This window comes from Macaca fascicularis, chromosome 12 (assembly GCF_037993035.2).
Source record: "Macaca fascicularis isolate 582-1 chromosome 12, T2T-MFA8v1.1".
Taxonomy (NCBI): Eukaryota; Metazoa; Chordata; class Mammalia; order Primates; family Cercopithecidae; genus Macaca; species Macaca fascicularis.
This window is the reverse complement of record NC_088386.1, coordinates 101,958,703-101,984,263: the sequence shown is the minus strand read 5'-3', so window position 1 is coordinate 101,984,263 and position 25,561 is coordinate 101,958,703. Positions and strand designations below refer to the sequence as shown.

At 40.7% G+C, this 25,561-nt stretch overlaps 1 protein-coding gene across 5 annotated transcripts in view; it reads left to right on the top strand.

Moving 5' to 3' along the window:
- The window catches only part of INO80D (INO80 complex subunit D), a 95,658-nt gene that overhangs the window by 48,543 nt on the left and 21,554 nt on the right, over positions 1-25,561 (top strand). For all 5 annotated transcript variants that reach the window (XM_005574035.4, XM_015432623.4, XM_015432621.4 and 2 more), the window contains exons 6-8: positions 11,966-12,190; positions 20,684-20,793; positions 22,931-23,064. In XM_005574035.4, the coding sequence (XP_005574092.1) occupies positions 11,966-12,190; positions 20,684-20,793; positions 22,931-23,064 (469 nt within the window). The remainder of the gene's footprint in view (positions 1-11,965; positions 12,191-20,683; positions 20,794-22,930; positions 23,065-25,561) is intronic.

Here is a 25,561-nt window from a genome sequence, read left to right as displayed (position 1 = left end):
CACCGCACCTGGCTATACCACAAATATTCTAATACACAGATCAAAATAGAATAAAACAGATGACTAATAATTTTATTTCCATATTATTTGTACACATTTATGGGGTACATATGCAGTTTTGTTTTGTTTTGTCTTTGAGATGGAGTTTCACTGTTGTTGCCCAGGCTGGAGTGAAATGGCACAATCTCGGCTCATCGCAACCTCCCGGGTTCAAGCAATTCTCCTGCCTCAGCCTCCTGAGTAGCTAGGATTACAGGCATGCGCCACCACGCCAGGCTAATTTTGTATTTTTTTTAGTAGAGACAGGGTTTCTCCATGTTGGTCAGACTGGTCTTGAACTCCTGACCTCAGGTGATCCTCCCGCCTTGGCCTCCCAAAGTGTTGGGATTATAGGCATGAGCCACCGCGCCCAGCCATGTGCAGTTTTGTTATGCATAGATAGTGTAGTGATCAAGTCAGGGCTTTTAGGGTACCAATCACCTGAATGACATACGTTGTACCTATTAACCAGTTTGTCATCATCCTCCCCTCTTCCACCCCGTCACCCTTCTGAGTCTTCATTGTCTATCACTCCACTCTCTACGTCTATGTGAACATGTTTTTTAGTACCCACTTATGAGTGAGAACATGTGATACTTGTCTTTCTGTGCCTGGCTTGTTTCACTTATGATAAGCCTCCAGTTCTACATATGTTGCTGCAAAAGACATGATTTTGTTCTTTTTTTGGGCTCAATAGCATTCTATTGTGTATACATGCAACACATTTTCTTTATCCATTTGTCCACTGATGGACACTTAGGTTGATTCTATTCTTTGTGATTCTGAATAGTGCTGTTATAAACATATGAGTGCTGATATAATTTTGATACATTGACTTATTTTCCTTTGAGTAGATACCTGGTAATGGGATTGCTGGATTGAATGGTAGTTCTATAGTTATATATATATATATATTTTTTTGAGACGGAGTCTCGCTCTGTCGCCCAGGCTGGAGTGCAGTGGCGCGATCTCGGCTCACTGCAAGCTCCACCTCCCGGGTTCACGCCATTCTCCTGCCTCAGCCTCCTGAGTAGCTGGGACTACAGGCGCCCACAACCGCGCCCGGCTAATTTTTTGTATTTTTAGTAGAGACAGGGTTTCACCGTGGTCTCGATCTCCTGACCTTGTGATCCGCCCGCCTCGGCCTCCCAAAGCTCTGGGATTACAGGCGTGAGCCACCGCGCCCGGCCTATAGTTATATTTTTACTTTGAGAAATCTTTATACTGTTTTCCATAGAGGTTGTACTAATTTAGATTCCCACCAACAGTGTATAAGAGTTCCCGTTTCTCCACTTCGTAGCCATTATCTGTTATTTTATGTCTTTTTAATGATAGCCATTCTAACTGGGTTTACTTGTTACCTTTTTGTGAATGACTCCCAAATCTGTTTTTTTTTTTTTTTTTTTTTTTTTTTTTGAGACGGAGTCTTGCACTGTCACCCAGGCTGGAGTGCAGTGGCATGATCTTGGCTCACTGCAAGCTCCGCCTCCCGGGTTCACGCCATTCTCCTGCCTCAGCCTCTGGAGTAGCTGGGACTATAGGCGCCTGCCGCCATGCCCAGTTATTTTAGTAGAGACAGGGTTTCACAGTGTTAGCCAGGATGGTCTCGATTTCCTGACCTCCTGATCCTCCCACCTCGCCCACCCAAAGTGCTGGGATTACTGGTGTGGGCCACCGCGCCCGGCCTGAATGACTCCTAAATCTTTTACTCATGTCTAACGATAAATCTTTTGAGTTTGAACTGCTTGTTGGATATTTCTCATCACGTATTTGGTCAATACCTTAAATTCAGCATTTCTAAAACTAAACTCATTCTTTTTTTTTTTTTTTTTTTTGAGAGGGAGTCTCGCTCTGTCGCCCAGGCTGGAGTGCAGTGGCACCATCTCGGCTCACTGCAAGCTCCACCTCCCAGTTTCACGCCATTCTCCTGCCTCAGCCTCCCTAGTAGCTGGGACTACAGGCGCCCGCCACCTCGCCCGGCTAGTTTTTTGTATTTTTTAGTAGAGACGGGGTTTCACCGTGTTAGCCAGGATGGTCTCGATCTCCTGACCTCGTGATCCGCCCGTCTCGGCCTCCCAAAGTGCAGAGATTACAGGCTTGAGCCACCGCGCCCGGCCAATATTTTTCTTAATATGTATGCCTCTTTCTGATTCTCCTGTTTTTATTAGAGGTATTACCATTTTGCTGTTTGGTTGTCTTATAAAGTAAATTAAAATGAATTTCATTTGGAGAAGTTCATGTCATGCCTTGAGATTATGGACAAGCCTGGAATCTTAGAATATCAGGTGTAGAATTTGCTGCTCTGTAGGGTTGTTAATAACATTTTAGTAATAACAATATCTGTATTTATATTGTCACTTCACAGGTATCATTTCTCTCCTTTTTCTTAACAATCTTGGGGGGTAGGCTAGGTGTATCTCATTTCACAGATATGGAAAGTTAAAGAAGGAAGGAAACAAACACATACTGAGAATGCACTAGGTACCAGGTTTTGTCACTGCTAAATGAAGGGAAACTGGCCTTTCTCTTCTGTTTCCTACTCTTCATCAGCAACCAGGTTTGAAATATCGTTGTCATTGATCTTAGAAGTGGGAAGCATCCTGGAGATGTTCTAAATTATGTCCTTTTTTTTTGTTTTGTTTTTTGTTTTTTGTTTTTTGAGACGTAGTCTCGCTCTGTCGCCCAGGCTGGAGTGCAGTGGCGCGCGATCTCGGCTCACTGCAAGCTCCGCCTCCTGGGTTTACGCCATTCTCCTGCCTCAGCCTCCTGAGTAGCTGGGACTACAGGCGCCCGCCACCGTGCCCGGCTAATTTTTTGTATTTTTAGTAGAGACGGGGTTTCACCGTGGTCTCGATCTCCTGACCTTGTGATCTGCCCGCCTCGGCCTCCCAAAGTGCTGGGATTACAGGCGTGAGCCACCGCGCCCGGCCCTAAATTATGTCCTTGCAAGGGTTGGCCTGTGGACCTGTGTCAGTCTACAAACTGCTTATTACTGGTCTGTGATAGAATAAGTGTGGAAATTATGAATAAGCTTTAGAAAATTGTGTAATCATGTAACATGCCTCAGCATTCAAGTGCGTCTTTCCGCACTTAACTTGAGAAGCACTGATTTAGTCCTTCCATTCTACAGTAATAGCATCTTTTTTATTTTTATTTTTTCCGTTTTCCATAGGTTATTGGGGTCCAGGTGGTATTTGGTTACATGAGTAAGCTCTTCAGTGGCGATTTGTGAGATCTTGGTGAACCCATCACCTGATCAGTATTCACTGCACCCTATTTGTAGTCTTTTATCCCTTGTTCCTCTTCCTCCCTTCCCCCCAAGTCCCCAGAGTCCAGTGTATCTTGCTTATGCCTTTGGGTCCTCATAGCTTAGCTCTCACATATCAGTGAGAACATAGGATGTTTGGGTTTCCATTTCTGAGTTACTTCACTTAGAATAATAGTCTCCAGTCTCATTCAGGTCACTGCAAATGCCATTAATTCATTCCTTTTTATGGCTGAGTAGTATTCCATCACACACACACACACACACACACACACACACACACACACACACACACACACACACACACATATATATACACACACCACAGTTTTCTTTATCCACTTGTTGACTGATGGGCATTTGGGTTGGTTCCATGATTTTGCAGTTGCGAATTGTGCTACTATAAATGTGTGTGCAAGTATCTTTTTCGCATAATGACTTCTTTTCCTCTGGGTAGATACCTGGTAGTGGGACTGCTGGGTCAAATGGGAGTTCTTCTTTTAGTTCTTTAAGGAATCTCCACACTGTTTTCCATAGTGGCTGTACTAGTTACATTCCCACCAGCAGTGTAGAAGTATTCCCTGATCACCACATCCATGCCGACATCTACTGATTTTTGATTTTTTGATTATGGCCATTCTTGCAGGAGTAAGATGGTATCGCATTGTGGTTTTAATTTGCATTTCCCTGCAAATCAAATTTGCAATTAGTGATGTTGAGCATTTTTCCATATGTTTATTGCCCATTTGTTCAACTTCTTTTGAGAATTGTCTATTCATGTCCTTAGCCCACTTTTTTTTTTTTTTTTTTTTTTTTTTTTTGAGATGGAGTCTCACTCTGTTGCCCAGGCTGGAGTGCAGTGGCGCCATCTCGGTTTACTGCAAGCTCTGCCTCCTGGGTTCACGCCATTCTCCTGCATCAGCCTCCCAAGTAGCTGGGACTACAGGCGCCCACCACCATGCCTGGCTAATTTTTTGTATTTTTAGTAGAGACAGGGTTTCACCGTGTTAGCCAGGATGGTCTCGATCTCTTGACCTCGTGATCCGCCTGCCTTGGCCTCCCAAAATGCTGGACTTACAGGCACGAGCCACTGCGCCCAGCTGAACATAGCCCACTTTTTATTGGGATTGTTTGTTTTCCTCTTACTGATTTGAGTTCGTTGTCAATTCTGGATATTAACAATATCTATATATTGTTATATCTATATATCAATATCTATATATCCTTTGTCAGATATATAGATTGTGAAGAGTTTCTCCCACTCTGTGGGTTGTCTGTTTACTCTGCTGACTGTTCCTTTTGCTGTGCAAAAGCTCTTTAGTTTAATTATGTCCCAGCTATTTATCTTTGCTTTTACTGCATTTGCTTTTGGGTTCTTGTCATGAACTCCTTGCCTAAGCCAATATCTAGAAGTGTTTTTCCAATGTTAGAATTTTTATAGTTTCAGGTGTTAGATTTAAGTCCTTAATTGACCTTGAGTTGATTTTTGTATAAGGTGAGAGATGAGGATCCAGTTTCATTCTCCTACACGTGGCTAGCCAATTATCCCAGCACCATTTGTTGAAAGGGTGTTCTTTTTCCACTTTATGTTTTTGTTTGCTTTGTCAAAGATTAGTTGGATGTAAATATTTGAGTTTATTTCTGGGTTCTCTATTCTGTTCCATTGGTCTATGTACCTATTTTTATACCAATACCATGCTTTTTTGGTGACTGTGGCCTTATAGTATAGTTGGAAATCAGGTAGTGTGATGCTTCCAGATTTGTTGTTTTTGCTTAGTCTTGTGTTGGCTATGTGGGCTCTTTTTTGGTTCCTTAGGAATTTTAGAATTGTTTTTTCTAATTTTGTGAAGAATGAGGTGGTATTTTGATTGGGAATATGTTGAATTTGTAGATTGCTTTTGGCAGTATGGTCATTTTCACAATATTGATTCTACCCATCCATGAGCATGGGATGTGTTTCCATTTGTTTGTGTCATCCATGATTTCTTTCAGCAGCGTTTTGTAGTTTTCCTTGTAGAGGTCTTTCGCCTCCTTTGTTAGGTATAATCCTAAGTATTTTATTATTATTATTTTATTTTGCAGCTATTATAAAACGGATTGAGTTCTTGATTTGATTCTCTGCTTGGTCGCTGTTGCTATATAGAAGAGCTACTGATTACATATGTTAATCTTGTATCCAGACACTTTGCTGAATTCTTCTATCAGTTCTAGGAGCTTTCTGTAGTCTTAATGGATTTCAAGGGTAAACGATCAGATCGTCGGCAAACAGTGACAGTTTGACTTCCTCTTTACTGATTTGGATGCCCTTTATTTCTTTCTCTTATCTAATTGCTCCAGCTAGGACTTCCAGTACTATGTTGAAGAGGAGTAGTGAGAGTGGGCATCCTTGTCTTGTTACAGTTCTCAGAGGGAATGCTTTAAACTTTTCCCCATTCAGTATTTTGTTGGCTGTGGGTTATAGATGGCTTTTATTATATTGAGGTATGTCCCATGTATGCCAATTTTGCTGAAAGTTTTAATCATAAAGGGGTGCTGGATTTTTTCAAATGCTTTTTCTGCATATATTGAGATGATCAGGTGATTTTTGTTTTTAATTCTGTTTATGTGGTGTATCATATTTCTTGACTTGCTTATGTTAAACCATCTCTGCATCCCTGGTATGAAACTCACTTGACATGGTGAATTATCTTTTTGATAAGTTGTTGGATTCGGTTAGCTAATATTTTGTTAAGGGTTTTAGCATCTGTGTTCATCAGGGATATCGGTCTGTGGTTTTCTTTTTTGGTTATGTCCTGGTTTTGGTATTAGGGTGATGCTGGCTTCATAGAATGAATTAGGGAGGGTTCCTTCTTTCTCTATCTTGTGGAATAGTGTCAAAAGGATTGGTACTAATTCTTCTTTGAATGTCTGGTAGAATTCTGCTGTGAATAATTCTGGTCCTGGAATGGTTTTTGTTGGTAATTTTTAAATTACCATTTTAATCTTGCTGCTTGTTATTGGTCTGCTCAGGGTATCTAATTCTTCTTGATTTAAGCTAGGAGTGTTGTATTTTTCCAGGAATTTATCATTTATCTATCTCTTCTAGGTTTTCTAGTTTATGTACATAAAGGTGTTCATAGTAGCCTTGAATGATCTTTTGTATTTCAGTGGTATCAGTTGTAACATCTCCTGTTTTGTTCCTTATTGAGGTTATTTGGATTTTCTCTCTTCATTTCTTGGTTAATCTTGCTAATGGCCTATCAATTTTATTTATCTTTTCAAAGAACCAGCTTTTTGTTTCACTTATCTTTTGTATTTTGTTTGTTTGTTTCAGTTTCGTTTAGTTCTGCTCTGATATTGGTTATTTCCTTTCTTCTGCTGGGTTTGGGTTTAGTTTGTTCTTGTTTCTCTGCTTCCTTGATGTGTGTGACCTTAGAATGTCAGTTTGTGCTCTTCCAGTCTTTTTGATATAGGCGTTTAGGGCTATGAACTTTCCTCTTAGCACTGCCTTTGCTGTATCCAAGAGGTTTTGATAGGTTGTGTCATTATTGTTGTTCAATTTGAAGAATTTTTAAATTTCCATCTTGATTTTGGTTTTGTCCCAATGCTCTTTCAGGAGCAGGTTATTTAATTTCCCGTATTTGCGTGGTTTTGAAGGTTCGCTTTGGAGTTGATTCCCAGTTTTATTCCACTGTGGTCTGAGAGAGTGCTTGATATAATTTCAATTTTCTTAAATTTACTGAGGCTCGTTTAGTGGCCTAGCATATGGTTCTATCTTGGAGAAAGTTCCGTGTGCTGTTGAATAGAACGTGTGTATTCTGCAGTTGTTGGACAAGGCCTTTTACTATTATATAATATCCCTCTTTGTCTCTTTTAACTGCTGTTGCTTTAAAGTTTGTTTTGTCTGATATAAGAATAGCTACCCCTGCTTGCTTTTGGTGTTCATTTGCATGAAATGCCTTTTTCTGTGCCTTTAAGTTTATGTGAGTCTTTATATGTTAGGTGAGTCTCCTGAAGGCAGCAGATAGTTGGTTGGTGGGTTCTTATCCATTCTGTGGTTCTGTATCTTTTAAGTGGAGCATTTAGGCTATTTACATTCAATGTTAGTATTGAAATATGAGGTACCATTGCTTTCATTGTGCTCTTTGTTGCCTGTGTGCTTTGGTTTTTGGTTTTTTGTTTCACTTTCTAACGTGTATTTTTGTTTTATAGGTCCTATATGATTTGTGCTTTAAAGAGATTCTGTTTTGATGTGTTTCCAGTATTTGTTTCAAGATTTAGAGCTCCTTTTAGCAGTTCTTGTAGTGGTGGTTTGGTAATGGTGAATTCTCTCAGCATTTGTTTGTCTAAAAACGACTGTATCTTTCCTTCATATGTGATGCTTAGTTTTGCTGGATACAAAATTCTTGGCTGACAATTGTTTTGTTTAAGGAGGCTGAAGATAGGGCCCAATCCCTTCTAGTTTGTGGGGTTTCTCTTGAGAAATCTGCTGTTAATCTCATAGGTTTTCCTTTATAGGTTACCTGGTGCTTCTGTTTCACAGCTCTTAAGATTCTTTCCTTCGTCTTAACTTTGGATAACCTGGTGACAATGTGTCTAGGCAAAGGTTCCCAGGTCAATGGAGTTGTGTATTTAGGAGGATTATGGCTGCCTCTGCTGAATCACGTAGGTTGTCAGGGAAGTGGGGGAAAGCCAGCAGTCATAGACCTCACCCAGCTCCCACACAATCTGAAGGGCCAGCCTCACTCCCACCATGCCCCACCTAATAGCCCAGTCTGTTTCCAGGCAGTGGGTGAGCAGGACTTGAGAACTTGCCCCAGGCTACCTGCCTCCCAGCTGGGAAAGAAAAGGGCTTTGGTTCTTTCCCCACCTGTGGAGTCTGCACACAGGATTTGTGGCCTCCCCCACATTCTGGCCAGGAGGCTTCTCACCCAGTTCAGATTGTTACAAAGTTCAGCTGGAGATTTCCTTCTCCCTGTGGCATTTTCCCCATGCCTCTGACTGCCCTCCCAAAAGATCTCTGTGATGCCAGGCAGGAATGACCTGCTTGGGGAACCAGTGAGCTCCCGGAACCTTTCCCGCTGCTTCCTCTACCCCTGTATTTTGCTCAGCTCTCTAAATTGACTCAAGTCCAGGTAAGGTCGGAAACTTCTGTAAACCAGACCTTCAGTTTCCCCAGCGCAGGTGTGTGTTCGGAGCAGAGGATCTCCCTTTCCTACTTCTGCAGTTTGGGCACTCACAGTGTTTGGAATGTCTCCAGGTCCTGCAGGAGCAGTCCACTTCCTTCAGAGGGTCTGTGGGTCCTCTTGGGATTCCTGGTTTGTTCTTGCAGTTGTTCTGGAGCTAAAATTCACTATGCAAGCCTCTGCACTCTGCTCTGTCTGTCAGAGCTGCAATCCAGTCCTGCCTCTCATCAGCCATGATGATGATCACTTCGCTATTTTAAGCCAGTCCTGGGGGTGAAGCGCCATCTGGGGCACACGCAGTGGCTGCGCAGCACAGGAGGCAGGCAGGGCCATGCAGCTGTGGCAGTGCTGTCCTAAGAGCGGGACTGGAGCCAGGTGACACTGAGGTGGTGATAGCAGTGGCAGGGGCGCAGGTGCATCTTTTTAAAGTAACAATTTTGGCAACTGATTATCGACCCAAGCTTTGCCTTCCCTTCAAGACCTGCCTTTCCTTTTTTGTATGAATGAGACTTCTATTTTCCTAGTTATGCAGATTCTGAGCCATTGAGTCATTGACTTTCTAATCCTTCATACTGAGTCACCAAAGTGAGTTAGTTCAATTATGATAATGGCTGTTATATGTTTTGTTTGTTTGTTTGTTTTGTTTTGTTTTTGAGATGGAGTCTTGTTCTGTCGCCCAGGCTGGAGGGCAGTGGCTTGTGATCTTGGCTCACTGCAACCTCTGCCTCCTGGGTTCAAGTGATTCTCCTGCCTCAGCCTCCCAAGTAGCTGGGACTACAGGCATGCACCACCATGACAAGCTAATTTTTTTGTATTTTTAGTTCCTTGTTTTATACATTATGTTACTGTTCTTCTTCCCAGTCTTTGCTGGTGGAAACTGCTGCCTGCTTATTGTCCCTTCCCTGGTCCTTGCCAGCTGACAAAGCTTGTCTTTATACATGTCTTTATGCATGCAGATTGCCTCACGCTCTCCAGTCCTCCTCCTTCCATCCTAGCATGGATCCTTGTTATCTCTTTCCCGGAGTTTTACTCTTCTCTCTCTTCTTCCATTGATTTTATATCTGCTGCTGACTGTGATCGTTGTCATGGCACACCTCTGTTATTGTGTTTTCTTAACAATTACAAAGCTTAGCAGTTAGGAGTGCAAAATTTAAAAAATTACAAGTCTCCTGCTTTGCCTATGGAATAAAGGTTAAACTCTTTAATTTGATATTTAAGTTTAGAAAGCTAACCTTACCTATCATTATTCCCTTATAGACCCCTTACCTTAGCCACACCAAGCTACTTACATTCTTGCCCTTCACCATCCTATCTCTGTATCTTGGCTTACGTTTTCTATTTGTGTGAGGTCCTCTTTCTTCAGGGTTCATTTCTGCTGTCACCTCCTCTGCAAAGCCTTTCTTTTCTTCCAGCAGAGTTATTTATTTATTTATTTATTTATTTTGTTGAGGCAAAATCTTGCTCTGTCACCCAGGATGGAGTGCACTGTTGCTGTCTCAGTTTCCTGCAACCTCCACCTCTCAGGTTCAAATGGTTCTCCTGCCTCAGCCTCCTGAGTAGCTGGGATTATAGGAATACACCACTACACCTGGGTACTTTTTATATTTTTAGTAGAGACAGGGTTTTGCCATGTTAGTAGAACTCTTGACCTCAAGTGATCTGCCCACCTTGGCCTCCCAAAGTGCTGGGATTACAGGCATGAGCCACTGCATCCAGGCCTTCCAGCTTTCTTTCCAGTGAACTTCAGTAACACCTTACCCTGACCTCTGTTGTGATACTTTACTGTTTTCTGTCTTGTGTGAAAGATATTTATCACACTTGCTAGCTCTACGAGAACTCGCAAGTGTAGACCTTCTGTCAGAGGTCAGGGAAGAATTCAAAATGAAGAATCCTGGGCCCTATACCATGGAGATTTCTGTCTTAGTAGATTTCGGGTAGCTCCTAGGAGTCTGAAACTTTTAAGTGCTCACAGATTTTTCTGATTTGTGGTCAGATGTTTGAATCATTGGCCTGTCTGCCCCACTGTTTTTGTTACTGATTTTATTCTTTTTTGAATTGTTTTAACTTTTGGTAAGTGTTTATCTTGTCTAAATTGCATTGCAAACTCTTGGAAATGTTGGTCTCTCTTCTGTAGTGCTGAGCATAATAGATAAACAGTAAATGTTGAATGTTGAGTAAATGAAAAGATTGAAGTAAAATCCTTCCATTTGTAGATCTGTAGTAAAAACTATACTGATGAGAATGTGCTTCTTAGGAGAGATACTAAGTAGAAATTTATAAAGTAGGCTGTTATAGGCTATGCTGAAGGAAAAAATAATAATATCACTTAAGAGAAACCAAGCAATGAATAGCAGAAGATTGGTAAGATAATATATGGTCCATGGTGTCACATGTGTGGTATTTACTTATGATAGAAGAGAAAGAAGCTAAAATAACAGGTCAGTTTTCAAGTCCAGAGTGCATTATCCCTAACGGTAAAAAGTAAGATCACATTTGTTCCATAAAAAAGTGGCCTTTTAGACCTTGCTGGTGGTAGACATTGCTAACTAACCTCAGCACTCTTTCTCGTTGAGCTTAGATGTTCCTTCAGCATCACTTCCACCTAGCATTTAGCCAGGACACCAGTTAATCACATTATTAGCATGTGATGGAAAATCCTGTATGTAATCCCTGACTTATTAAATGCTGTCTAGGATACTTCCATAGTTAAAAAAAAATACATGGTAGAAAGCTGGGCGCGATGGCTCACGCCAGTAATCCCAGCACTTTGGGAGGCCGAGACAGGCGGATCACGAGGTCAGGAGATCGAGACCATCCTGGCTAACATGGTGAAATGCCGTCTCTACTAAAAATACAAAAAAATTAGCTGGCGTGGTGGCGGGAGGTGGAGCTTGCAGTGAGCCGAGATCACATGAACTGCACTCCAGCGAGACTATCTCCACCCCGCAAAAAAAAAAAAAAAGTGGTAGAATCGATGCTATCCCTACAACCAAGTTTCTTTAGGTGGTTAGCAAGAAAAAGGTAGTTAAAAACCAGAATGTTTAAAAGGGCAGCTCTTAGATAATAAGCTGTTAGAATTCGCTGCCCTATTTCTGGTATGACCTGTCTTTTATGAAATTATGCTGTTTGTTTCCTCATAACTGTCATGTCATTTACTCAGACATTTTAGTAAGTAAAGGTAAAGAAATGAATTTTTTCCTCTAGAGTCTGTAATCACTTAAAATTTAGAAGACACTGGCATATTAAGCGTCTACCGATGCCACGCTAAGAAGGCTGTTTCTGAAAGCACTGGATTAACTCTGTCCTTATTGTTGAAATACTGTACTTATTTCAGCTCTATTGGAATTCTCTTACTTTAATTGTGTGAAGTATGTGCTCACATGCCACAAAAGTTTTAAACCTGTGCATTCGGCCACAGTTCCTAATTCTCTTTTCCCCTGTCTAAAACGAGCCTAATGTGTAACCAGTTTTTCATTTCTCTCCCTGCACTTTCCAGGTCAGATGATGATGATGCGGAGAGTAGGAGCTCCAGGGTGACCCAACTTTGCACTTACTTTCAGCAGAAATATAAGCACCTGTGCCGCCTGGAGCGGGCAGAATCTCGTCAAAAGAAATGCCGGCATACATTTAGGAAAGCTTTGCTGCAGGCGGCCAGTAAAGAACCAGAATGCACTGGTCAGTTAATACAAGAACTGCGGAGAGCTGCATGCAGTCGAACCAGGTTAGAGCCACAGCAACCTATTCTTAAGGGACTCATCTCAGTTTGCTTTCTTTATTTTGTGAGAGGATAGTTGAGGCACAATGGGAGATGGCCACTAAGTCGCAAACATTTAAGCATCGTGTTTTGGTTTTCTTGCTTTGTTAAAGTGCTGCAGGTGTCAAAATAATACTGCCATGAGCTAACAATAAAATTAAAGCATTGCTAAAAGTTTGCTGAAGTTTGATTAGAATTTATTCATTAAAGATTTGAGAATGTTACCTGGCTTAAAAAAAAAATACAATGCTTAGAAATTTCATGTTATTTAAAAGTAACATTTATAGATTTTTAACTACAAAAGTAGTATTTTATGTTTATTTACTTGTGTTATTTGAGTTTCTTTTCAGTGTTGGTTTTCGTTTTTTGTTTTTAGAGACAGGGTCTTGCTCTGTTGCCCAGGGTGGAGTGCAGTGGTGCGATCATAACTCACTGCTGAGCTCAAATGATCCTCCCACCTCAGCCTCCTGAGTAGCTGGGACTATAGGCACGTGAAAGCGTACCCAGCTGATTAAAAAATTTTTTTGTAGAGATGAGAGTCTCCCTATATTGCCCAGGCTGGTCTCAAGTGTTGGGATTAGAATGGGATTAGAGGTGTTAGCCACTGTAGCTGGCCTTTTCAGTCTGTTTTCTGTTAATATTTACATTACCTCACAGATTATTTGTGTAAGTATTTTATTACATTGATTTTTTTTTTAAGAAAAAATTCCTTCTGTTTATAATGCAGATACTTGTTTATTGTGGAAAATTTTAAAAATACACAAATAAGAAGGGAAAAATCTTCATGTTGTCATTCACAAGACAGAATGAGCACTGTTAACATTTTGATTCTGTTTCCTTCTAGTCTTTGTGTGTGTGTGTGTGTGTGTGTGTGTGTGTGTGTATAAATTTTCCACTGAGCCATGTGTTTATATTAAAAAGCAAAATTGAGATCATGTTCTCTACATTATTTTCGTTTATTTCCATAAATGCTTTTGTTCGTTTATCACTGAATTATGACCACTTTCTCATGACATTAAGTCTTAATTATTAATTAATTACATTAATTCTCATGACAATAGTTTGAGTTTTCTAGTTTTCCCTCAAAAGTATACTGTAGCCATTTCCCTGTGTTCTTCAAGATTCTTTTGAAAACATGATTCATCATGTTTATATAATATTCCATTCATGAAAATCTGTATATCGGAAATGTAGAGTTATCTGATATTTTAGAAATTTTGGCATATTACCGTTTTGGTGGTAATGGTGAAAACCTTAGTACAGTAATACCTTAGTTTATATTAAATGTTTATATAAAATGTTTCAAAAATCCAAAGTTATATTTTCTAAACTGATTACAGAATTCTGTCATATATATATAAACATAAAATATCTCCTATATAAATAAATATATGTAGTATCTGTTGTGTATATATAAATACATATTTATATAACAGAATTTTGTTTTTTATATATATTTTAATTATGGTTATTTTTCTTTTTTTTTTTTTTTCCAATTTTTTTGAGATGGAGCCTTTCTGTGTAACCCAGGCTGGAGTGCAGTGGCACAATCTTGGCTCATGGCAACCTCCACCTCCCTGGTTCAAGCGATTCTCCTGCCTCAGCCTCCCAAGTAGCTGGGATTACAGGTGCCTGCCATCATGCCAAGCCAATTTTGTATTTTTAGTAGAGATGGGCTTTCACCATGTTGGCCGGGCTGGTCTTGAACTCCTGACCTCAGGCGATCTGCCTACCTTGGCCTCCCAAAGTGCTGGGATCACAGGCATGAGCCACTGCCCCTCCTGGTTATTACTTTTAACTGAAATACACATTTAAAACACTAAATTGAATTTTAAAATTTCAAAACATGGCTGGGCGCAGTGGCTCACACCTGTAATCCCAGCAGTTTGGTAGGCTGAGGTGGGTAGATCACTCGAGGTCAGGAATTTGAGATTAGTCTGGACAACGTGGTGAGACCCCATCTCTACTAAAAAATACAAAAATTAGCCAGGTGTGGTGGCGTGTGCCTGTAGTCCCAGCTACTAGGGATGGTGAGGTGGGAGGATGGCTTTAGCCCGGGAGGAGGAGGTTGCAGCGGGCAGAGATCATGCCACTGTGCTCCAGCCTGGGCTATAGAGTGGGACTGCTTTCCAAAAAAAAAAATTCAAAATATTGTCTTACTTTAAGGAAGTAAAGTTCAATTCTGATTCTTTTCGTTGTTGTTCAGACAAGGTCTCCGTCTGTCGCCCAGGCTAGAATGCAGTGGCGTGATCATGGGTCACTACAGCCTCAACCTCCTGATAGAAGGCCAGCTTCTTTGTTGAGTTTATTACTTATTATTTATTTATTTATTTTTTTTTTTTTTGAGACAGAGTCTCACTGTTGCCCAGGCTGGAGTGCAGTGGTGGGATCTCAGCTCACTGCAAGCTCCGCCTCCTGGGTTCGTGCCATTCTCCTGCCTCAGCCTCCCGAGTGACTGGCACTATAGGTGTCCACCACTACCCCCCGCTGATTTTTTGTGTTTTTAGTAGAAACAGAGTTTCACCGTGTTAACCAGGATGGTCTCAATCTCCTGACCTTGTGATCCGCCCTCCTTGGCCTCCCAAAGTGCTGGGATTACAGGTGTGAGCTACTGCACCCAGCTATTTTTTATTATTTCACACATTTTAAAAAATGTTTTTTCTTTTAAGGCTAGTCAAGTGAAGCAGTGGGAGTGGAGAAGGAAGAAAGAAATCTGTAACTGGTTGTGATAAATTACTTGTAAACACCACTGCACATGGACCAGCCTATTTCACACTTTTTAGTTATTACATTTTCTTTCTTTTTTTTTTTTTTTTGAGACGGAGTTTCGTTCTTCTTGTCTAGGCTGTGGTGCAATGGTGCGATCTCAGCTGCCCCTGCCTCCCAGGTTCAAGTGATTCTTCTGCCTCAGCCTCCTGAGTAGCTGGGATTACAGGCGCTCACTACCACGCCCAGCTAATTTTTGTGTTTTTAGTGGAAATGGAGTTTCGCCATGTTGTCCAGGCTGATCTGGAATTCCTGACCTCAGGTGATCCACCTGCCTTGGTCTCCCAAAGTGCTGGGATTACAGGTGTGAGCTACCGTGCTTGGCCAGTTACTATATTTTCATATGACAACTTTTAGTATATATAGAGAGAAAAAATTTAGGAATTTATGTACCAAAATATTCTAGATGGTGGGATTATTGATAAAACAAAAAAATTCTTAGTTTGTATGGTCTCATTTTTATGTAACGATCATAAGGCAGTTGAGGAAATAAGAAGGTTTTAAAACGAAGTATTGGCCGGGTGCTATGGCTCACGCCTGTAATCCCAGCACTTTAGGAGGGTGAGGTGGGCAGGTCACAAGGTCGGGCATTTGAGACCAGCCTGGCCAATATAGTGAAACCTTGTCTCCACTAAAAACACAAAAATTAGCTGGGCATGGTGGTAGGCGCCTGTAGTCCCAGCTACTCAGGAGGCTGAGGCAGGAGAATCGCTTGAACCCAGGAGGCAGAGGTGCAGTGAGCCGAGATTGTGAACACCATATTCCAGCCTAGGTGACAGAGCAAGACTCCGTCTCAAACAACAAGAAAAAGATAAATAAATAAAACAAAGTGTTAAAATATAACCTTTATTTTGTAGCTGTTGGTCATATTACTTATATGCCTTTTTTTGATATTTTTAGTGTTGTGTATTTTGCTTTTCATTTGTTGTAATAAAGTGACTTAATTTTCAGTTGCATATCTCACATGGATGCACTGTGCCCTTAAGAGTTTTCCAAAAGTGGAACAGGTTGCAGTTGTTTGAAGTATCTAACATACCATATGTAATGGCTGCAGCCTACTCTTCCCTTACACCCAAATCATCTTGCCTGACTCCTAGACCTCTCAGTCCTCTGGATCTAGTATCTGTTCTAGAACATCCTTCAGGTCTCAGCTTACTCAGAGACTTATCTTCTTAGAGATACATTCCCTGATTCCCTGGACTATGATAGGTTCCCTCTACTATGTATGCCTACTGTGCTCTGTATTCTGTTTAATTGTAGAATTTTATACCTATATTAATGTCTGTCTCTCATGCTAGACAGTAATTTCCATGAGAGCAGGAACAAGTTTGTTCCTAAATCTCCAGTATTGATGAATGAGTGAATATAATTGAATAAATGAAGGTCTGTTCTCTATTTGTTGAAGGAATTTACTCAGTTTGACACAGGTTATAAAATAATGATATCTAACATTTATATGATATAATGCTTTCAGGTGTATACTTTTAGTAGAATTGTCCAGCATGAACCAATTTGTATGTAAATATGTACGCTGAGTCTAATATATTATTATGATCTTGTCAGAGATGTAAAAGACTATACAATGAGTTTGGAAAAATTTGGCATTTGTATGGAAAACTGTATATATCTACGATTCTTAGCTGGTTATTTTCAGAACATCTTCCAAAGTGACGTCAGCGATATTTAAAAAACATGAATGATAACTGCCACAACAAACAAGCACCAAGATGGACCCTGTTACAGTTTTCAGATTGATTGAATGATATTTGGTTGTGTTACCCATGATTAGTGAAAAGTTTATGGGCCAATGTATGGCTGATAATCATGTAACAATGTATCATAATCATTCTTTGGTGATTGGCAGCCTTTTTTTTTTTTTTTAAAGATGAGTCTCACTCTGTTGCCCAGGCTGTAGTGCAGTGACACAATCTTAGCCCACCACAACCTCCGCCTCCTGGGTTCAAGCGATTCTTCTCCCTCAGCCTCCTGAGTAGCTGGGACTACAGGCACACGCCACTATGCCTGGCTAATTTTTTGTATTTTTAGTAGAGACAGGGTTTCACTATGTTGGCTAGGCTGGTCATGAACTCCTGACCTGATCTGCCCTCCACAGGCCTCCCAAAGTGGTAGGATTACAGGCATGAGCCACTGTGCCTGGCCGGCAGCTTTTTATATTACATTATATTCTAGGGTCACGAAAGTCAACTTTTAGTTGCATGCTGCCCTCTATTTGATATTTTTGGTATCAAAGTCCCAGTTTCAAAAAAAAGATATATAAAAGGTTGGCATTACATATTTTAGAAATTAAAAGTTTAATGGCTGCCTTCTAATGTGGACCGTTTATTAATTTTTCAGTTTTTTGAGATGGAGTTTTACTCTTGTTGCCCAGGCTGGAATGCAATGGCGCTGTCTCAGCTCCCTGCAATCTTCGCCTCCCGGGCTCAAGTGATTCTCCTGCCTCAGCCTCCCGAGTAGCTGGGATTACAGGCACCCTTCAACCACATCTGGCTAATTGTTCTGTATTTTTAGTAGAGACAGGGTTTCACCATGTTGGCCAAGCTGGTCTCGAACAACTGACCTAAGGTAGTCTGCCTGCCTTGGCCTCCCAAAGTGCTGAGATTACAGACATGAGCCACCGCGCCCGGCCTGGATCCTTTAAAATACAGTTTGTTGGCCAGGCATGGTGGCTGGGCGTGGTGGCATGCACCTGTAGTCCCAGCTACTCAGGAGGCTGCTGTGGGAGAATTGCTTGAACCTGGAAGGCAGAACTTGCAGTGAGCTGAGATTGCACCATTGCATTCCAGCCTGGGTGACAGAGGGAGACTCCTTCTCAGTAAAATAAGATATAGTTTGTATACAAGCTAAATAATGTTAGTTTTTCCTATCAAATAACTTTGTCGTATTTATTGATGAGTAAGTGGAATAAGCCATTGAAATAGCTTCAAGTATGTGAACCAAAATTAAGTATCTTGCAGCTCACAATCATACAGTGACTAATGTTGTTTGTATGAAAACATCATTTATGGGGGATGCAATAGAGTACGTCAAGGGGAATCCTGTAGTAGATTTTTTAAATGTGAAAAACATGAAAAAGTTTTGGTAATTCCCTTTGTTTTCTTGGGCTTATTTGGATAATAAAATATATCTAACATTACATCAAGCATTTTTACATTTTTTTTTTTTTTTTTTTTTCTGAGGTGGAGTTCTGCTCTGTCACCCAGGCCGGAGTGCAATGGTGCGATCTCGGCTCACTGCAACCTCCACCTCCCGGGTTCAAGTGATTCTTCTGCCTCAGCCTCCCAAGTAGCTGGGATTACAGGTGCCCGCCACCACGCCCGGCTAAATTTTTTATATTTTTAGTAGATACGAGGTTTCACTATGTTGGCCAGGCTGATCTTGAACTTCTGACCTCGTGATCCACCCACCTCAGCCTCCCAAAGTTCTGGGATTTACTGATGTGAGCCACCGTGTCTGGCCATTTTTACCTTTATTTGTCCATGGGGTTGCTGAAACATAAGGCAATTTTAAAAAATGAAATCAATAGTTATTTTGCAAGTTTAGAATAAAGAAAATAAGGGAATGTATTGTACACTAGTCTTTGAAGATAGCTGAGCAGTTTATTAGAGTGTTTAATGAAAATTATCCCTTTAGGCAGGGTGGGTGGCTCATGCCTGTAATCCCAGCATTTTGGGAGGCTGAGGTGGGTGGATCACCTGAGGTCAGGAGTTAAAGACCAGCCCGGCCAACTTAGTGAAACCCCATCCCTACTAAAAATACAAAAAATTAACCAGGCGTGGTGGCAGGCACCTGTAATCCCAGCTACTCAGGAGGCTGAGTCAGGGGAATCACCTGAACCCCGGAGGCGGGGGTTGCAGTCAGCCAAGATCACACCATTGCACTCCAGCCTGGGCAACAGAGCAAAACTCTGTCTCAAAATAAAAAAAGAGAAGTATCCCTTTAATATAGAGACCCTTCTGTTTAAATCTAGACCAAGAGAATTTGAGCTTAGCTGCCAGAATAGTAAGGGTTTATTTATTTGAAATTATATATTCTTTTTATAGGGCTAAATTTAATGCAAACTTTTTAAATAAATGATAAACTATTAGGAATAAACTGTTTAGTTCTATGATCCACTTCCCTACTCTTATAATCCTGACAAATCTTGCAGAAATCTTAGTTAAGGCAGGTTTTAAGGCAGCACCATGGACATATAAACAGTGTTTGTGTGAAATTAATAACTATGGTAGAAGTATTATTTATATTTTGTGTGAATTCATATGTAATTTAGATTCTGTGTGGCCTTAACCTAATTAGTGTAAATCATTCCTTTGAAACCCTGAGAAAGATACTAGAAACAAACAGCTCAAAAGATTTTTTGTTTGTGATATCTGACTTGAACTTGGTACGTTAAGTAGATTTTTTTCTTCATACTCAGACTTGTAAAGGCCTAATGGTTTGTGATGCTTTATAGAGTCACGTAGATAGGATAGGTTTTGTACTTCTAAGAATTGTCTTTTTTCTTTTCTTTTTTTAATAGAGATGGGGGTCTCCCTGTGTTGCCCAGACTGGTCTCAAACTCCTGGGCTCAAGTGATCCTTTTTGATTTTGGGAGCCCTCCTCTGTCTCCCAAAGTGCTGGGATTACAGGTGTGAACCACTGCACCTGGCCCACTTCTGAGAATTTAAATGTTACTTATTTGTGTTTTTATATGTTTGTGTAAAGAAACTGGAAGGATCTGCAAACTAATAAAATGAATACATATTATAGAGGGAGTGGGGGCTGGCAAATTAGGGGGCAAGGGCGAGAAGTCGCTTCTTCACTGCGTAGCGTTCTTTCATTTTTTTTATGGATTCATGTGAATACATTGCTTATTCATAAGATTTTAAATAAGTTGAAATATTTAAACATTAAGTGTACAAAGTGGAGATAAAATTTAATGAAACAAGGATTGCACATATAATAGAAAATTTTAAAAAATGGATCTAAAGTGAGTTCACCTTGGAGGATAAAAGCCACTCAGCCATTTCTGCATCTCAGTATCCTCTTCCCCATGTTTGAGATGAAGAGTTTTTTGCAGATTTATGGGTTTAGCAGCATGAGGCAATCAATTCCTAATAGTGGTGATAATCATAGTCATGACTAACAACCACTGACTGTTTACTGTGTAATACTATATACTGTATATAAGTGGTTTAGATGTGCTTAATCTTTTTATGCTTCCAACAACCCTGCCAGCTCAAGGTACCTTATTGTCTCTACTTCACAGATGAGAAAATTGAGGCTTAAATGAGGCCTACCAACATGCCCGTAGTCACACAGCTAGTAAGAGGCAGAGCTGAGATTTAGAACTAGGTCTTTCTGATTCTTCTCTCATGTTCTTCATCACTTTTCTCTACTGCCTCTTTGTGAAGAAAAGGGAAATAAAACATCACTTAAAAAAAAAAAAAAAACAGACATACTTGAAACATATTGTGATGTAATTATTTACTTTGAATGTCAGAAGATTAGGGAAATAACACAACTGGTAATTGTAATACCGTGTTTCTTTAACTCACATTTGCATTTTATTTAGTGGCTGTAGATGTTATAAATACTATAATGAGAGTGTTACAGAGCTGTGACATCATGTTAAAAAATTACCCTGGATTCTTAAAGCATTTTTTAAAAATTAATTTTGTGGTTTTCTCTCCTTAGCATAAGCCGGACCAAGTTGAGGGAGGTGGAACCAGCAGCATGCAGTGGAACCGTGAAGGGTGAACAGTGCACTAACAAAGCCCTTCCATTCACCAGACATTGTTTCCAACGTATCCTTTCAACTAAATGGAATGTGCATTGAAAAAGTGCATCCTAATTTGGGGCTATATATTTCATTTTTAAATCAAGTGAATTACTTTTGAAACCATAACTATTTAATGTTTAAAATAATTTTATGTAACTTATAATTTTCATGACATCCTCTGAATAATTGTTCCTGTTTTATTCAAAAATCACAAAAAATAAGCAAAATTGTTAGCAAATAGCAGGTTCCTCCAGTGTCTGTCACTTAATTATATTTTGTTAATAGAATTCTGATCCCTCAGGTGGTTCTTGGTAGCTTCTAAGAAGGAGCTATAACACTCATTGATGGACAAAATCAAATCACATTATTAAAATCTGTTTTTAGTCTTCTAAGACAGTTACACAGTTTTACACTTTTATAGTACTTTTTCCTGTAAGATTAGTTTACTCCTTTTAATGAGTACAGTGCTGATTTGAAATGAATGAAAGGTAACAAACATCACTGACTAGGAAAGAAGATCTCTTTTAAAGTATAATTGAGGAAAACATATGTTAAGAAGCTTTAGGTTAGTGATGAAATCTTATTGCTGTGACTTTTATTGAATATTTAAAATTAGGTAGCATTTAAAAATAGCAGCAATTAGTTATCTTTACCATCTATTTAATTTTTGCCCTCTTTTCTGTTCTTGGAACAGCTTTTTCAGCAGCTCTTTCTATGTAATAAAGGCTTTATAGTTATACCTAAAAAACATAAAGGAAAAACACAAAGGTACTTAATAGATATAAGGTAAGTCTTAAGGAAATGTAGTAGCTAAAAGCAGGGAGTGCTTAAAAATATTGATGATGTAAAGCTCAGGTTTGTTTGTTTAGAGGCAGGGTCTCACTCTGTCACCCAGGCTGGAGTGTATGACACAATCACAGCTCCATGCAGTCTTGACCTCCCTGGGCTCAGGTGATCACAGCCTCCTGAGTACCTGGGACTACAGGCATGCACCACCATGCCCGACTAATTTTCATACTTTTTTGTTCCCCAGGCTGATCCTGAACTCCTGAGGCTCAATAAATCCGCCCACCTTGGCCTCCCACAGTGCTGAGAGTATAGGTGTGAGCCACTATGCCTGGCCAATAGTAAAGTTTTGATTTAAAAGTAATTTTTCATAAGTTGTGAGTTTGAGTTTGGTGCTGGAAATGTGAAGCAAAATATTCAAATTTGGAAAGATGAGTTTTTAATAATTATGTCTTTAAATTTTTATTCTTTGTAAGTATCATAGGCAGAAACTTTTCCTTTTAAGAGCTGTTTAAAAAAAGAAAACCATTGGCCAGGCACGGTGGCTTACGCCTATAATCTCAATTTTGTATTTTACATAATACTCTTAGTGAATATGTGTAGACTTCATATGGTTGTGGGTAAGAGAATACTGCATTCAGATAGAAAAGATGATATATGGCTAAGCTGATCCAGGATCCTTGGGCTACCTGCTAGGCAGCTTGTGGTGAATAATCATAATCTCTAAAAAATACCTTGTCTGGGCTGGGCGTGGTGGCTCACACCTGTAATCCCAGCACTTTGGGAGGCTGAGGCGGGTGGATCACTTGAGATCAGGAGTTGGAGACCAGCCTGACCAACATGGTGAAACCCTGTCTCTACTAAAAATATGATAAATTATCCGGATGTGGTGACACATGCCTGTAATCCCAGCTACTCGGGAGGCTGAGACAGGAGAATCGCTTGCTTGAACCCAGGAGGTGGAGGTGGCAGTGAGCCGAGATTGTGCCATTGCACTCCAGCCTGGGTAACAGAGCAAGACTTCATCTCAAAACGAAAAGCAAAAACTTTGAGTGGAACTTTAAGTGGAGTTCACCTGTTAAGAAGGAAATGGCCCTGCTTTTCCAAATAACACAATTTGGTTCAGAATGGTCGTTAAGGAGACTGGTGCCAGGATCCCATTAGCAAAACAGAGCCCTTCAGAGTTGTCATCTGATAAATTCTACTATTATTTTCCCATATCAGTAGTGGAGCTAGTGCTGATACGGGTAATATTTATATTTATTATGGATAGTAAAGTTTGTGCTTATTAAACGTAAGGGAACAAGCAAATTTTATATAGAAATTGAAAAATTAGAGTTTCAGTGTGTTTTATTCCTAACTTAAAAAAAACCCAGATATCCTCTTGAACCACTCTCAGCAGCTCTTCTCAAGTTGTACAGCCAAGTTTGCAGATGGACAGCAGTGCTCTGTGCCAGTTTTTGACATTACACATCAGACACCTCTGTGTGAAGAACATGCCAAAAAAATGGTAAGTTCTGCAACAGAGGCTTTCAAACTTTTCGTAGCTATCCACTGTAGGAAATATTTTGTGACTTAGCACAAACTGTGTATGTATATAAATCACTGAAACAAGTTTTGAGACAGGATTTTTATTCCCTTAAGATACATTTTATTCCCTTAAAATATGTTTCTTATACAGAGCAGAATTTCTAAATATTCTTTGTTCCTATGTCTCTAAGTTTTTGCTTTCTTATATACAGTTCTACAAATGTTGTGAATAGTTCATAAAATTTCAAAGGCCCAGTCTTTCTAGAAATCTGTTGAACGTAATTAATTGCTTTAGTTAATGCTAGTATCATAAATCCTAATTAATTCAGAATAATTTGGAGGAGAGACGGATTTGAATTCGAGGAATATCTAAATTAAATATAATCATTTAAAGGAAGTTCCTTTTTATTGTGTTCATCCATCAGGCAGTTACTGCAAGATACTTTCAGTATTAGGTATCTTATGTACATATCCTAGGTATCTTATGTACTAGAAAGTGAGATGCTTCCTGCCCTCTATAGGCATGTTACAATTTTCAGGGATTCTCAGGGTGAGGGAATGGGTATTAGACCAGGACTTAATAGTTGGAACCTGTGATCCTGGCTTTGCCGCCAGCTTGGTGTATAACTAGGGACTAAGGATTCAGGCTTTTTGGACCTCAGTCTCAATGTGTGTGACTCACTGGTGTATTAGTCTGTTTTCACACCTCTGATAAAGACATACCTGAGACTGGACAATTTACAAAAGAAAGGTTTAATTGGACTCACAGTTCTGCATGGCTGGGGAGGCCTCAAAATCATGGTGGAAGGCAAGGAGGAGTAAGTCACATCTTACATGGACGGCGGCAGGCAAAAAGAGAGCTCGTGCAGGGCAACTCCCATTTGTAAAGTCATCAGGTCTCATGAGACCCATTACTATTAAAGAACAACGCAGGAAAGACCTGCCCCATAATTCAGTCATCTCCCACCAGGTCCCTCCTACAACACGTGGGAATTATGGGAGCTACAAGATGAGATTTGGGTTGGGACACAGAGCCAAACCATATCATTCCACCCTGGCACCTCCCAAATCCCATATCACATTTCAATACGAATCATGCCTTCCCAACAGTCCTCCAAAGTCTCAACTCATTTCAGCATTAATTCAAAAGTCCACAGTCCAAGGTCTCATCTGAGACAAGGCGAGTCTCTTCTGCCTATAAGCCTGTAAAATCAAAAGCAAGTTAGTTACTTCCTAGATACAATGGGGGTATAGCCATTGGGTAGATACAGCTGTTCCAAATGGGAGAAACTGGCCAAAGCAAAGGGGCTACAGGCTCCATGCAAGTCTAAAAATCCAGTGGAGAGTCATATCATAAAGCTCCAAAACGATCTCCTTTGACTTCATGTCTCACATCTAGGTCAAGCTGATGCAAAATGTAGGTTCCCATAGTCTTGGGCAGCTCCGCCCCTATGACTTTGCAGGGTATAGCCCCCTTCCTGACTGTTTTCACGGGCTGGCATTGAGTATCCGCAACTTTTCCAGGTGCACGGTGCAAGCTGTCAGTAGATCTACCATTCTGGGGTCGAAAGGATGGTGGCCCTCTTCTCACAGCTCCAGTAGGTGGTGTCCCAGGAGGGACTCTGTGTGGGGGCTCCCACCCCACATTTTCCTTCTGCACTACCCTAGCAGAGGTTCCCCTGGAGGGCCCCACCCCTACAGCAAACTTCTGCCTGGGCATCCAGGCATTTGTATACATCTTTTTTTGGGGGGGGGAGACAGAGTCTCACTCTGTCACCCAGGCTGCAGTGCAGTGGTTTGATCTTGGCTCACAGCAACCTCTGCTTTCGAGGTTTAAGCAGTTCTCATTCCTCAGCCTCCCAAGTAGTTGGGCTTACAGGCATGTGCCACCATACTTGACTAATTTGTGTGTAGTTTTAGCAGAGACAGGGTTTAACCATATTGGCCGGGGTGGTCTGGAACTCCTGACCTCAGGTGATCCGCTCGCCTCAGCCTCCTAAAGTTCTGAGATTATAAGCATGAGCCACCATGCCCAGCCTGTTTCTGTACATCTTCTGTAATCTAGGTGGAAGTTCCCAAACCTCAGTTCTTGACTTCTGTGCACTCGCAGGCTCAACACTGTGTGGAAGCTGCTAAGGCTTGGGGCTTCCACCCTCTGAAGCAACAGCCCGAGCTCTGCTTTGCTCCCTTTTAGCCATGGCTGGAGCGATTGGAACACAGGGTACCAAGTCCCTAGGCTGCACAGAGCAAGGGAGCCCTAGGTTTGGCCCATGAAACCATCTTTTCCTCCTAGGCCTCCAGGTTTCTGATTTCTCCTCAGAAAATAGGATTCTCTTTTCTATTGCATTGACAGGCTGCAAATTTTCCAAACTTTTATGCTCTGTTTCCCTTTTAAAACTGAATGCTTTTAACATCACCCAAGTCACCTGTTGAATGCTTTGCTGCTTAGAAATTTCTTCTGCCAGATACCCTAAATT